Consider the following 14476-nt stretch of genomic DNA (forward strand, 5'->3'; position numbering starts at 1 on the left):
ATGATTTAGACAAATGTTGTTAGTTATAAGACAATTGATAAGTGTATTTGGTAATACTGAAATGTAAACTACCATTCGCTTTAATCTCCGGCGTCTGATGTCAGTTACAACAGTCAGCTTGATGTCAGCTTACCTTGTCCGTCACTTTCATCACTTACCTCTGACTCCGTCACTTACCTCTGACTCTGACCCTCCTTTCAGTCTGGTTTTAAACATCTACATTCCACTGAAACAGCACTTTTACGTGTTTTTAACGATATCTTTTTAGCTACTGATTGTGAAAGTTCCGTGATCCTTGTGCTTTTAGATCTTACTGCAGCGTTTGACACTGTTGACCACAATATTCTTATCTCTCGTTTGAAACACCTGGTTGGCATTAAAGGTGCAGCACTGCATCTGCTTCACTCATATTTGAGTGAAAGAACGTTTAGTGTTAAAGTTGAAAATTTTGAGTCCACCTCAGCCCCCCTTCCTTGTGGGGTGCCCCAGGGATCAATCCTTGGCCCTCTTCTTCTTTTATTATACCTGCTCCCTTTGGGGTCTATTTTTAGAAAACACGAAATATCCTTTCACTGCTACGCAGACGACTGCCAAATTTATTTGCCTTTAGCACCAAATGGCCCAGGCTCCATCCAAATCCTTTTGAACTGCCTTGAAGATATCAAAGCTTGGATGGCTCTGAACTTTTGGAGTTTCAATGAGAGTAAAACGGAGGTGATTGTATTTAGACCTAAAAATATTTCATACAGCCTGCTCGTAAATTGTGGTTGGCTAGGGTCTTATATCAAGCAGCATGTGACAAACTTGGGAGTCATTATGGACGCAGATTTTAAATTGGACAAACATATTAGTTCAGCGTTGCAAAAAGGCTTTTTCCAACTGAGGCAAATAGCTAAGCTGAAGCCAGTTTTGTCAAGACGTGACATGGAGAAGGTAATACATGCCTTTATTTCAACATGGCTTGACTACTGTAATGCACTGTTTTTTAGAGTCAGCCAACGATCTCTTGCTCGTCTTCAGCTCATTCAAAATGCCGCTGCCCGCCTCTTAACTGATACCCACAGCTATGAACATGTAACATCTATCCTGTCTTCTCTTCATTGGCTTCCTGTTCATCACAGAATTAATATCAAAGTCCTAATACTGGTTTATAAATGCCTTAATGCTGAAGTAACTCGGAAATGTATGGGGGATCTTGCTCCCCCATACATTTCCAAGTTACTTCAGCCTTATATTCCTTCACGGACCCTTAGATCAGCTGACCAGCTGCTGTTGGTTGTCCCAAAATCAAGGCTTAAACGTAGAAGAGAACGAGCCTTTTCAGTTATGGCCCCAAAACTTTGGAATATGCTGCCTTTAAATATTAGACAGGCATATCCGTTTCCTGTTTTTAAAATACTTTTGAAAACACACCTTTTTTCGATAGCGTTCAGACTGGCTTGAGTTGATATGGTTTTTGAGTGTCAGTGGTTGTATTTTGTGTTTTACCCTGTGTTTCTGTACAGCACTTTGGGCAAACTTTTTGCTTTTAAACGTGCTATATAAATAAACTGGATGGATTTGGATTTGAATAATTGTTGATGTAGGTTACAAATAAGTCTTCTATTGATTTGAATTGAATTCGTTGTGCTATGCTGCTTTGTTCACTGTGGCTTTGCGGGCTAATGCTTGATGTATTTTGTAGGAAAACCAGCCTACAAAATGCTGGAATGCGATCCAGACTGGGCACCCTCTATCAACCTGGGACATACCGAGTTTAAAGCTGCTACCACAGCGAGATTTGATCGGTTAAGAGAGAGAGAGAGTGATATCAAAACAGCCACAAAAAGTCCCGCATATATGTGCCCAAGTGTTGTATTGAAGCAATCAAGTGATGAATAACTGTTTTCCAGTATGTTGTTTTGAAATGATTATTTTTGTTTGGTTGGTTTTTTTGCATTGTTGATTTGTTTTTCACTGAAGCAGCTAATACAGCATAATGGAATACAATTTGGCATCTTTCTTGTAAGATTCTATAATAGAACGAAACAATAATGCCAGTTATAAATAAAGACAATAAATGTAATGAATTATGAAACACTTATTTTAGCAGACTAACATGTGAGCTGGAGTGAGCTGGAGTGTTCTGGAACGTTATATTTGGTCTTCGAATGGCTGCAATCCAGGCCATCCATCGCCTCTTTGCTACCTCGGAAACATGGCTTGAACAATTTCTCTTCCACAACAGAATCCGATAAAAACCGCTTGCCACTCGTACCTACAATCCTTTGCGGTTTTACCCCGGAAATGACGTCACATTTTCAATCTGTATTGGATCTGAAAATTAACAACAGCAGTGAAATGGAATAGTCCAAATTACCAAAGTAAACTGGACCTGGGCTTGTTGCAGGGATCTGAAGTTACTAAACATTTTGTGAGTGTATGCACTCACACTTAGGACCATATAATAATAAATATGTGCGTGATGAAAGTTGGGCAGCACGCTAACGTCTTTAGTCCACTCTGTATGCTCGTATGGGTCTAAGCCTTTCACTCCTTTGATTTTTTTTCCTCATAATTTTTTTTTTGCCTTTTTGTCACGTCTGTCTTTGTACGGACCTGCAGTGTTTTCCTTCGTTTTGTACATAACTGTTTTTGGGGCAAATAAAATGCAAGTAGGGATTAAAACCGCAGAATTAATGATTACCGGTGCTGGAAATGCTAGCGATTGATGCAGTGTTTTGATTTTGCTGCCACTCGTACCTACAATGCAATGCGCAAAAGTAATGTGGTCTGTCGATCTCTATTAACCTAACCCCAGTGAAAGTAGGCTCACAAAGGCTCTGGACCCAGAGAGAACCCACACAGAAAAGTCAGATGGTGGATTCAAACTCAGGGCTTTCTCGCTGTGAGGCCACAGTGCTAACCACTGCTTCACCCTGATGCCCTTGCCACCACCCTTTGTTCTGCAAATTCCTGTTTTTCCTTAACTGTGAACCTTGTCGCATCAAGGAACAGCACAGCCCTCATTCTAGCCTTCTGTTTCTGTTTGCCTTGTTCTTACATGAAGAGAATAACTAAGGCTCATTATTAGCACTCCTCAGGGCTGAAAGTCTTTAGATGTGTCTCATGACACATCTACACATTCAAAACCACCTGCTGCTTCCTTCCATTGCCGTAACTGTTAACTCAACTTTCTTCAAACATAGGAAAAACACATAGTGTAGTCATCACAAAGGCTCTGAATCTCTCTGTGACCTCCGGATAAAAACGAGGCAAAGTGTGTTTGTTGAATCAGGGGAGAGTACGTGGGAATTGAGGGCAGATGAGAGGTCCCGTTTATAGCGATGCTGCCTCTCTGTCTGCAGCCAAATAGCTGCCTACACAAGCACTGCATCCTTCCCCTAAGCGGCTGACCTCCTCTCTGCTCCCACTCCTCAAATGGCAGCAAAGTCATGCAGGGAAATCTACCATCCACTTCCAGCACAGAGTTTGATCAGACATTCTTCTTCTAAACTTGTAAAAGTAGTGAAGTTAGAATGCAGAATTGTGCCAAATTTGAATTGCAATCTTTTTTTTAAACTGCTTTGACAATTTAGCTAGTCTATTTTCAGAAGTATTCTTTCATTATTCTCCTTGGAGAATTAGACTATGAAGACTGCATAAATCACCTGCATATGTCGTTTTTTTGCTGGCCTAACTGCACGAAACTTTGGAGCATCTTATCTTATTTTTCAAAGAAGAAGAAGAAATTAAATGAAATCACACCAAGTCCACCACGTCACTGGTGAAACATCTAGCTTTAGAGATCATGCCAGGGTTACAATTTGGGGTAGAACCAAATACCTTTATCTCTTAATATAAAGTCCCTTGAGAGTGCTTTTTGTTGTGTACTGGGGGTATTTAAAAAAAAATTTATATAATTAAATTTTATATTTTCAGAAAAGTAATTTACAGGAGAAAAATGTAATGCTCACACATATACGATAATAATAATAATAATAATAATTATAATCATAATTACAATATATAATAATATGTGTATATATAATAATAATAATATAGAAATACTGTATAAACTACTAAGGCTGGATACTGTATATCCCAAGATAACATAAATGAAATGCATCGCCAGCTTTGGTTTAAAATGAGCTCCTTGGCTAAATAAGTACTGATATTAAACTGCTCTTTTTTTTTTATCTCTCACTTTCTCCCATTTTCAAGTTCACATTTTTTTTTCTTTCTTTTACAGTTCTCAGCATCCATAAGCGTCCAGTAAGGGGTCATGGAGGCATCAGCTTTCCTATGAAGAGCTGGAAGTGCATGGTGGACTGGGCTCTCAGCCCTGAGAACAAGGTCAACATTTCTAACAACATCCTGTCTACTGGCAAGCCAGGTGAGAGCTGTCAGAATAAGAAGTTAGCAGAAATATGAAAATAACATTCTAAACATAATCACCAAATACTGATTGCACGGAGCTTGGCTTCTGATTGACAATTCAGGAACACACGCTTGAATCTGTGAATGTTTGTGTTTGTTTGTTTGGTTGGGCAGGAGCTGTCAAGATACAAAGGCAAAATGGGGAACAGCATTTGTGATTTATAAAACCGTGTTTACTGCCATTAATCTGCAAAGCAAAGCACCCTGCTCAGACAAATGCGTGCGGAGATGCTCGTATTTAATGTCGCAAATAAAACATGCAGGAGAATAAAATCAGTTTTACAGCTGTACAACAAAAAGTCACATTGTCTTCAATCAGGCCTGAGTAAGTTTCATAAAATGTTAATACAGAGCCCATCTGCTTTAACAATGTGATGGCACTGAATCACAAGCAGGAGCATTTACATACTGACTTGTGTCTTATAGTAAAAGGGAATTACACAACACTGGTTTTGGAGGAGGGAGGCACCATGACAAAGAAAATGAGCAAATTATGTGTGTGTGAAATACATAATGTGTTTATATGATAGATATTTGCCTTGAGTCATTTTATCTTAAATTATAAAATAGGTCATTAACATTTATGAAAATGATTAATCAATACAGGGCCTAGTGCCATATAACCCACAACTAGAGCTTAATTTAGCAATATTTTCTTCACTTCAGTCAACGTTTGCAGTATCCCAGAGCAAACGGAGCTTGTGAAGTTGTAGTTCCATGACCTCTGACACCAAAACTCAGCTGCCAAGCAAACAGAGAGGAAAATAGTGATCCTTAGCCTTTAGAAATAATGTTCCTAAGAGGTTGTAAAGGGTTTCCATCTGGAAAAAAATAGGAGACGCCAGAGACATAAAGGACATAAATCAACACTATGGTGACTGTGGTTCAGGAGGTAGCCGTATTGCCTGCTATTTGTAAGACAACCCATCAATATTTTAGAGTATCGAGATTCTAAACCCTGATTTGCCTTGTCAAAGCTTTTAGGCTTAGAATAAAAGAGCTGTATGAATGTCTGTGAATGGGTGAATGAGGCTTGTAGTAAAAAGCACTTTGAGCGCTCAAATAGTAAAAAAGCAAAAATACCAGTCCATTTTTTAAAAAACATTTTAAGTTTTTAATCATATTTTTCTGTTGATTCTTTGGAGTTTCCAGTTTGTATATCTTTGTGGGAAAAAAAGTTAGATAATTTAGATAATATTTAAAATAACCGCCCAGAGGTGTTTCATGATTGCAGTTGAGACTTGCTTCTGATTTTGAATTACACTAAGAAGTCCTGTTCCCTGTGACGTTTCCAAAGTATCTCTGTTATTGGCCAAGCTTGGCCATTTTCTTTTCAATTATATATATATAGAAATGCATTTTCAGCTTCTATACAGCTTTTGAGGGTATACATGACAGTGACTGAATGTTCTCTATGTGCTACAAAAACTAGCACAGATTCAGCACATCGTCTTAAGATATAGCCATGAGTGGTAATTCATTGGTGGAGTTCAAAGATGTTCCCTTGGCCAAACTGAATGCACAGTACAGTAAAATCTTGCCAGAGTCTACCCAGGGAAACCCTCCCAGGTGGACAAAGCATCTGCAAGTACCAGTATCTCAGCTGGCTCATTTGGTGTCAACCTTTGTGATGTCACAAAGGTGACCATGTCCTTAGTCAAAAGTTTGGTTGATGTAGGATGAATTTAATGAGTTTCTGAGCAGTCAACTCGACCTGTGGACATTGTACCCACCTGTTTGGATTGCACCCTGAATTCAAAATGACACCAGATGTAATTTTTTTTCAGTGTTTGTGTTCTGCTTATAAAGTAGTGGATTCAGATATTTCAAAGCTATATATAAAAACCTCATAAAAAAGTCAAAAAGACCAGCAGAGTATCTGTTGGAAAAGGTAGAAAATCCTAGGCATGTCCGTATTATTTTGCTGGTCAGAGGAAAGAGAAGAAGAGAGACTTCTCGCCCTGTGCCATTCTAACAGTTGATGGGGACAAAACCAGCTGGGCTTGACTTTTGTCTGTAGTCAGGTGCTAGGTGCACGGCTTTCAATCACAGCAGGGCTATTTGACAGTCACAAAGTTTACAACAATTAAAGACAGTACTATACTGCTAGCATGCCAGTGAGGCCATCGTTCCTAATCAGGAGTCAACAGGAGCCAATCAGGACTAATTAGAGACAATTTTCTCTGCAGCTAGAAGTGTCTCCCAACGGCAATGTCACACCAGCAGCCAGCCTTCTTTATGCATAGAGCGTGGACTTGCTTACATTGATTAAAACAGCTCTCTGATCCCTTGTTTGTGCTGATTGATTGGTCCCTTCACACAGCTCCAAAATGTTCTGAAAAAAGCTTTATTTTTCATACAAAGGAAACTACAAATTACATGCTTTGTGACAGAAAAAACGAGAGGAGTGTGAATAGAGTTAGGGTCCACAGGCAGGATTTTCCTCCTCTTTGCAATGTGTAAGCACAAAACAGCACAACACTCACCTGTAATTTTAAACATGAAACAATTTTATCAGGTTCTGATGTTTATTTTATTTTACTCTGCTTTTAAAAGTTAATTTAATTGTTAAATTGTGAAAAACTGCTAAAATAGAAAAATAATTCTTGTAAATTCATTTACTTCCCTCTGAACGCAACTTTCTGTTTGACATAGTAATTAATCGTGACAACCTCAACTCAAGTACAGGTTAATTTAAAGGTGTGTTCAAGGCTCCACTCTATTTGTAGGTAGCTGGTGTAACTGGTAACTAAAGCAGCTGTGATTTAAACATCTTTTAAAGACAGTGTGAGCAAAAATTCATTTTACATGCTCAAAATATTATCGGTCACATGGAATTTGCATATTCTGTACTCCATGATCGGCATGTGTGCTTCTGTAAAGAGATAATGGAGCTTATTAGATAAGCACAAGCACACATTCATTATTAATGGGTTTTCTAGTCCAGTTCCTCTCACCACTAACAGGTTCAGATTCTGAACAGTCCACAATATGGCTCTAAAACTGGAGCCATATTGTGTGTGTGTGTGTGTGTGTGTGTGTGTGTGTGTGTGTGTGTGTGTGTGTGTGTGTGTGTGTGTGTGTGTGTGTGCGCGTGCGTGTGCGTGCTTATGAGCAGAGATTTAGCTGTTTAGCAGATATTTAACCGTTTCCGTTCTTGCACACACATAACTTATAAACTATTGTCCCTCCAGGCTAGTTCTTACTGAGCACACACAGTCTGACTAGCCTATTGGTTAGGCCAGCCAAAGCGTGTATGAGTAGGACAAATAATACTTCAACCCCCTCACAACTCGCACGTGTCTTTTTCGGTTACCCCCTGATGCCCATGGGAGCTCAGCTGTTGCCTGGGAGCTAAAGCCTTTGCCTGCTGCCTGGCACACGTCTGTGTTCTCTCGGGCTGCCATGTAGTGTGCTGGAGCAGAAGTCCCAGCAAATGTCCCAGCAGATGGAGTTATATGTGAGAGAGAGTGCATGTTTGTGTGTGTGTTTTAATTATTATTAATATTTTTACTATTATTTGTAATATTATTTTGCCTTTGACACAGCTGCCAGATAAAGAAAGCATTTCCTTCCCTCAGGCCTGCCAGTGACTTCATGTTCTCCAGCAATTAAGTCTCCTCACATGTTGGCACTACTCTTCAACAGTGGGGGTTCACCCACAGAAAGCTGCAGCCACAGATTTTACAGATCAATATCGATGGAAACAAAAGTGTAACTTGGTGTTCCTGAACCACACATTTGTTTGTTCTTATTTATCCACTGTATATTTTTGAGATTTGGGAAGGATAACCAACATAAATAGATGGTAGCTTTGGTTGTGGTTCAAAAACAAAAAACTGTGAGAAAGGTTCATACAGTATTTGAGATAGCCTGCCAACATGACTGCTTTTACAACTTAATGAAACAAGTAAAGCTGACATGCTCATCAACATTCAAGTTTATCAGATCTGTGTTGTCTACAGTGTGGCTTCCAGTAAACTCACAAGAATGCTAAGATCTTTCAGTGTGTTGGCTGTTTTAATTCAATTCAATTGTATTTATATAGCGCCACATCACAACAACAGTCGCCTCAAGGTGCTTTATATTGTACAGTAGATCGTACAATAATAGATTCAGAGAAAACCCAAAAATCATATGACGCCTATGAGCAAGCACTTTGGCGACAGTGGGAAGGAAAAACTCCCTTTTAACAGGAAGAAACCTCCGGCTGAACCAGGCTCAGGGAGGGGCGGGGCCATTGCTGCGACCGGTTGGGGTGAGAGAAAGAAGACAGGATAAAGACATGCTGTGGAAGAGAGACAGAGATTAATAATACGTATGATTCAATGCAGAGAGGTCTATTAACACATAGAGAAAGGTGACTGGAAAGGAAAAAAACTCAGTGCATCATGGGAATCCCCCAGCAGCCTATGTCTATTGCAGCATAACTAAGGGAGGATTCAGGGTCACCTGGTCCAGCCCTAACTATATGCTTTACCAAAAAGGAAAGTTTTAAGCCTAATCTTAAAAGTAGAGATAGTGTCTGTCTCCCGAATCCAAACTGGAAGCTGGTTCCACAGAAGAGGGGCCTGAAAACTGAAGGCTCTGCCTCCCATTCTACTTTTAAATACTCTAGGAACAACAAGTAAGCCTGCAGTGCGAGAGCGAAGTGCTCTAATAGGGTGATATGGTACTACAAGGTCATTAAGATAAGATAGGGCCTTACTATTTAAGACCTTGCATGTGAAGAGCAGGATTTTGAATTCAATTCTGGATTTGACAGGAAGCCAATGAAGGGAAGCCAATACAGGAGAAATCTGCTCTCTTTTAGGTTTAGTTTTTAGGACTTCCTGATAATAATGAATTACAGTAGTCCAGCCTGGAAGTAATAAATGCATGAACTAGTTTTTCAGCGTCACTCTGAGACAGGATATTTCTAACTTTAGAGATGTTGCGCAAATGGAAGAACGCAGTCTTACATATTTGTTTAATATGTGCGTTGAAGGACATGTCCTGGTCCAAAATGACTCCAAGGTTCCTCACAGCGTTACTGGAGGCCAAGGTAATGCCATCCAGAGTAAGAATCTGGTTAGATACCATATTTCTAAAATTTTCAGGGCCGAGTACAATAACCTCAGTTTGATCTGAATTAAGAAGCAGAAAGTTAGCGGCCATCCAGGTCTTTATGTCTTTAAGACATTCCCGCAGTTTAACTAATTGGTGTGTGTTATCTGGCTTCATGGACAGATAGAGCTGGGTGTCATCTGCATAGCAGTGAAAATGTATGCTATGTCTTCTAATGATGCTGCCTAAGGGAAGCATGTATAATGTAAACAGAATTGGTCCTAGCACTGAACCCTGTGGAACTCCATAATTAACCTCAGTGTGTGAAGAGGACTCTCCATTTACATGCACAAACTGGAGTCTATTAGATAGATATGATACAAACCACTGCAGTGCAGTACCTGTAACACCTACAGCATGTTCTAATCGCGCTAATAGGATATTATGGTCAACAGTATCGAACGCTCCACTGGGGTCTAGCAGGACAAGCGCAGAGATGAGTCCACTGTCAGAGGCTATAAGAATGTCTTTAATGAATATCAGTGGTACTGAAAGTAGCTGTAGATAATATTACATCTGTGGGATGACTATTGGTATTTTTTTTCTCTAATGATTAAAATTTTATTTGTGAAGAAGTTCATGAAGTCATTACTAGTTAACGTTAAAGGCATGGTTGGCTTAACAGAGCTCTGACTGTTTGTCAGCCTGGCTACAGTGCTGAAGAGAAACCTGGGGTTGTTCTTATTTTCTTCAATCAGTGATGAATAGTAAGATGTTCTGGCTTTGCGGAGAGCTTTCTTATAAAGCAGCAAACTATTTCTCCAGGCTAAATGATGGTCGTCTAAATTTGTGACACGCCATTTCCTCTCCAGCTTACGAGTCATCTGCTTTAGGCTACGTGTTTGAGAATTATACCACGGAGTCAGGTACTTCTGATTTGAGGCCTTATTTTTCAGAGGAGCTACAGTATCCAGAGTCGTACGTAGTGAGGAGGTAAAATTATTAACAAGATAATTGACCTCTTTTGGAGTAGTGTTCAGATAGCTGCTCTGCTCTGTGTTGGTACAGGGCATTGAAGATGATAACAGTGGGTGGATTATATTCTTAAATTTAGTTACAGCGCTTTCAGAAAGACATCTACTGTGATAAAGTCTACTCTCCACTGCTGTGTAATCAATTATTGTAAATGTAAATGTTATCAGGAAATGATCAGACAGGAGAGGGTTTTCAGGAAACACTGTTAAATGTTCAGTTTCTATGCCATATGTTGAAACAAGATCTAGAGTGTGATTAAAGTGGTGGGTGGGTTCTTTTACATTTTGAGAGAAGCCAATTGAGTCTAATAACAGATTAAATGCCATGTTGAGGCTTTCTTTTCGTAAGAAAAGCAACTGCAGTCTGAATTTGCAAAGGTTATCGCATTTAGGTTAAAGTGAAACATCTCTGTCATGATAGGAATAGTCTTTTCTGGATTAACTGTCTAATCCAACCCAATATCAAAGCAGAGCATGTAATAAACATGCTGGTCCACCCTGTCCATTTCATACTTTCCCTGTCCAAAGTGAAAAATGGGCATTTAAGCAGATGTTGCAGTACCAGCAGGGGGAGATAATATATTTAAAGCCACAAAGTCGCTAGTGACCAAAGGAGGAATTAAGTGCATTCCAGGGTGCGTCTATGCCAGAAGCATTTAAGCTAGATGGCTAATTTGTATTTACATGTAAATGTGTTAATAATATATATTTAAACGCTTTCCCCTGATTATTTTCATGTTGGCTTGAAAAAAAATGTGTCCCTCTGCTGTTGCTGCAACTTGCAACTGATCTTTTCCTAAGTTTAACCAAACGTTGAATGAAATCCAGTGAAACTGAAATGTAAAATTACTGCAAAGGAAGGATTCAACCTCAAAGACTATAAGCCTGGCAACCTGAGCTGTGAACAACCCTACACACCAAGCAGCCAGTTCAAGAGAGTTACATTTGGAAGACACACTTTCCAGTTTAGTTTCAGGTGCAAATATAGAAAGAATGAAATCACAATAATTGTTGTAATTAATGTTGAAAATAGCATTTTATGCAATAAAATGGGGGGTGGGGGTTACAAAAACGTCCTAAAAAAGGTTTGCAAGAGTTTGAGAAGCACATTTGTGTAGCAGCCCAGAAACTATCAAGCCATGTGAGAGTTTTTTAGTTCTCCAAGTGAAATTTATTTTAAAAAATGTTATTATTTTTCCCAGAGTGATGACAGTGTCACTAATGTTGCTATAGTCTCCTGCAATTCCAGGAATCAGTTTGGTGTCAGACAAAAATATACAAAGACCATGGACAGTATTTTGTATTTGAGCTTATAGTGTGTGTGTGTGTGTGTGTGTGTGTGTGTGTGTGTGTGTGTGTGTGTGTGTGTGTGTGTTGCACTTTTTAACAGAAAATTATCTTTGGTTTCAACTTTACATATCTGTCTGAGCATGTGCATGATTGTTGTTCTGTGTGCACAGTTGTGTTTTCATGTATCTGTGGGTTTGTGTCTAACAGTGTGAGAGACAGAGTTCATAGCTGAGTAGTCATGTAGGCCAGCCCCACTGTAAGTGCTCTGGGGGCTGGAGGAGTGGAGGCAGCGTGGCTGACCTGCATTCTATAGAAAAAGCCATTGTGCTAGCAGAGACTGAGACATTCAGCCTGTCTCATTGGCCTGGACTAAAGTGGGGTGGAACAATCCAGAACAGGGATCCAGCACCTCCAGTTAGTGAGCATTAAATCTGTTAGGCAGGTTAATCCATATTACTGTCTGTGTGAATAGGTAAATCTTCATGTGCTGCAGCCTGGTGTTTCTTTCAGTGATGGCATTGAGATACTTGCTCAATAATAAGAGCATAACAAACAGCTCACTTACAACCTCAAAAAAATCCTTTTTCCTGCTTAACCCTGTGATGCACTCAAGGTGAAGATGTAAAGTTGCATTCAAGGTACTTTGGTGTCTTGCTGGAGATACAGAGCTGAACATAAATTATCTTTTTTTAAGTGATGGGTCATTTCAGTAGCAACTTTCCAAACAGCTCAATAAATTAAAAGTCATGCAAACAATTTTTATACGGTTCATCACAAAATGTGTCCACTAGTTAAATGTACAAGTGAAGTATACTAAGTATACTTTGTATGCTATACTATAAGTATACTATAATAAGTATACTATACTTTTGTGTCATTCAAAGGTTGTATGAAAAGATGTGATAGACAGTTTATTGTAGGCTAAATTGGTTGGTTTGCAGTAGTGTGGTGCAGTTTACAGTGATGCATATTGTTGGACTGTACGGAGCAAAATGTAATATTTGTGTTAGGTTACTTCAAGGAGAGCAGACATTGATTTAAACTAAAAGTAAAGATGATGATACAGAATTGATTCTCTCACCAAATTTGACCTTTTATACATCTTAAAAATTAACCCATTCAACAGTCATATGGATTAACCTGCCTAAGAGATTGAATTGCTCACTAACAGGAGGTGCTGGATCCCTACACGTTTTAAGTGCTACATCCAGATGAACAGAATGAACTTTTTGGGATTTCCATATCTGGATGATTGAGCATGCATCAAGATTGTTTACTGCTACACCGTTGGAGGTCCCTAAGTTTGTTCTTAGAGTTCCTCCCATATGCCAAATCCCATGTTAATCCTTGTCTGTACCTCTGTTTCTTTCCTAATGCAGATCCAGATGATACCTCGACATTTGTAACTGGCATTGCTCTGTACAGAAACCTGGGCAGCATTCTCAATCTGCAGAGGTAAGACTTCTCAAGGCTGCTTCTGAAAGAAGTGGGATTTGGGGAGGTGGATTTCAGACAGGGAATTTGATAATGGGTTTGCATGAATGCAACAGAATGTTTTATACCAATGAACCAGGGATACTGGGTTTCACAAAAAAAAGACTTTCCATGTGTCAGTATAGATATGACTTTGTGATAGAGGTTGTGGTGGCACAGAAGTTGTCATGAAATCCATTCATCTCAGAATTCCTTTTTTTTTGTTTCATCTGTCTTTTCTTATTCCTCGAGTTTTTGGTTGTATGTAATGGTTTTGTTCAGCATATTCATTTTGTAGTTATCATGAAGGCAGAAAATAATGATTATTAATAAATAATAATTATCAGTTAATGAAAAATGCTTATTTAGCCTAGGGTCAGAATGGGTCTCCATGCGCATTACTATGGGATTTTGTTTTTTCTTTAGGGAACACTTACATTTGATTTAAATGAGTCTGTCAGTGAAGTCACTTGAAGACATGCACTGGACTTTGTATCCAAAAATTTTTTGTTATACTACTAGTGTTTCTAGGGGTGTTAAGTGGGTTTGTCTGTTCACCACTTTGTTATAGACTAAAGACATATCCAAATTCATGTAAAAAAAACCCCCAAACATTTAAAGTTAAAAATTCTCAGCAATCTTCTGTTTTTTTTTTTTCATTCTTCAACATATAGATTTAGGGTTCAGGTTAAGGTGTTAAGACCACATAGGCTTAACAGAAAAGGGTCAGGTTATTAGCAGTGATGGAGATTGGACTCTGTGTATGATCATTTTTCTCAGTTTCTACCTGTTAAGGCACAAATCAAATCCTGGAATATTCCAGCTAAAACGGGCTCTGCAGAGTTTGATTTAGTTTACGGAACTCTGGTATGGAAGAGGCAGAAAGACACTCATTGCATTAATTGCACCATAATTTTCTTTCATACTGTGATGCAAACACATAGCTATTTCAGTGAAACATCCTTGACACAGGTTACCCACGTAGCCAAATTCCCTGAAGGGAAATTTGCCAGTGAAGAATAATAGCTTCTCTGGCCACTAAAAACTGCAACAGTGTGGAGGATAAATGGTTAATTTATCTCAGGTGTCATACACTGAGCTGTAAGGTAACAACAGAATCAAGTGGAATTAAACATTTGTCTGAAGTCAGTTCTGTCCTTAATAGAGTTAGTCCAATCTTCAAAAGTTATAAGATAAACTCTCCTAGTATATGT

The 14476-nt window shown here is 39.0% G+C and overlaps 1 protein-coding gene across 11 annotated transcripts in view; it reads left to right on the forward strand.

Moving 5' to 3' along the window:
* The window catches only part of adgrb1a (adhesion G protein-coupled receptor B1a), a 215461-nt gene that overhangs the window by 131853 nt on the left and 69132 nt on the right, over positions 1-14476 (forward strand). For all 11 annotated transcript variants that reach the window (XM_085290572.1, XM_085290565.1, XM_085290567.1 and 8 more), the window contains 2 exons: positions 4232-4375; positions 13169-13244. In XM_085290572.1, the coding sequence (XP_085146698.1) occupies positions 4232-4375; positions 13169-13244 (220 nt within the window). The remainder of the gene's footprint in view (positions 1-4231; positions 4376-13168; positions 13245-14476) is intronic.

Source organism: Mchenga conophoros, linkage group LG11 (assembly GCF_057382185.1).
Source record: "Mchenga conophoros isolate Kocher_MC1m ecotype Shallow Benthic linkage group LG11, M_conophoros_male_GT1.1, whole genome shotgun sequence".
Classification (NCBI taxonomy): Eukaryota; Metazoa; Chordata; class Actinopteri; order Cichliformes; family Cichlidae; genus Mchenga; species Mchenga conophoros.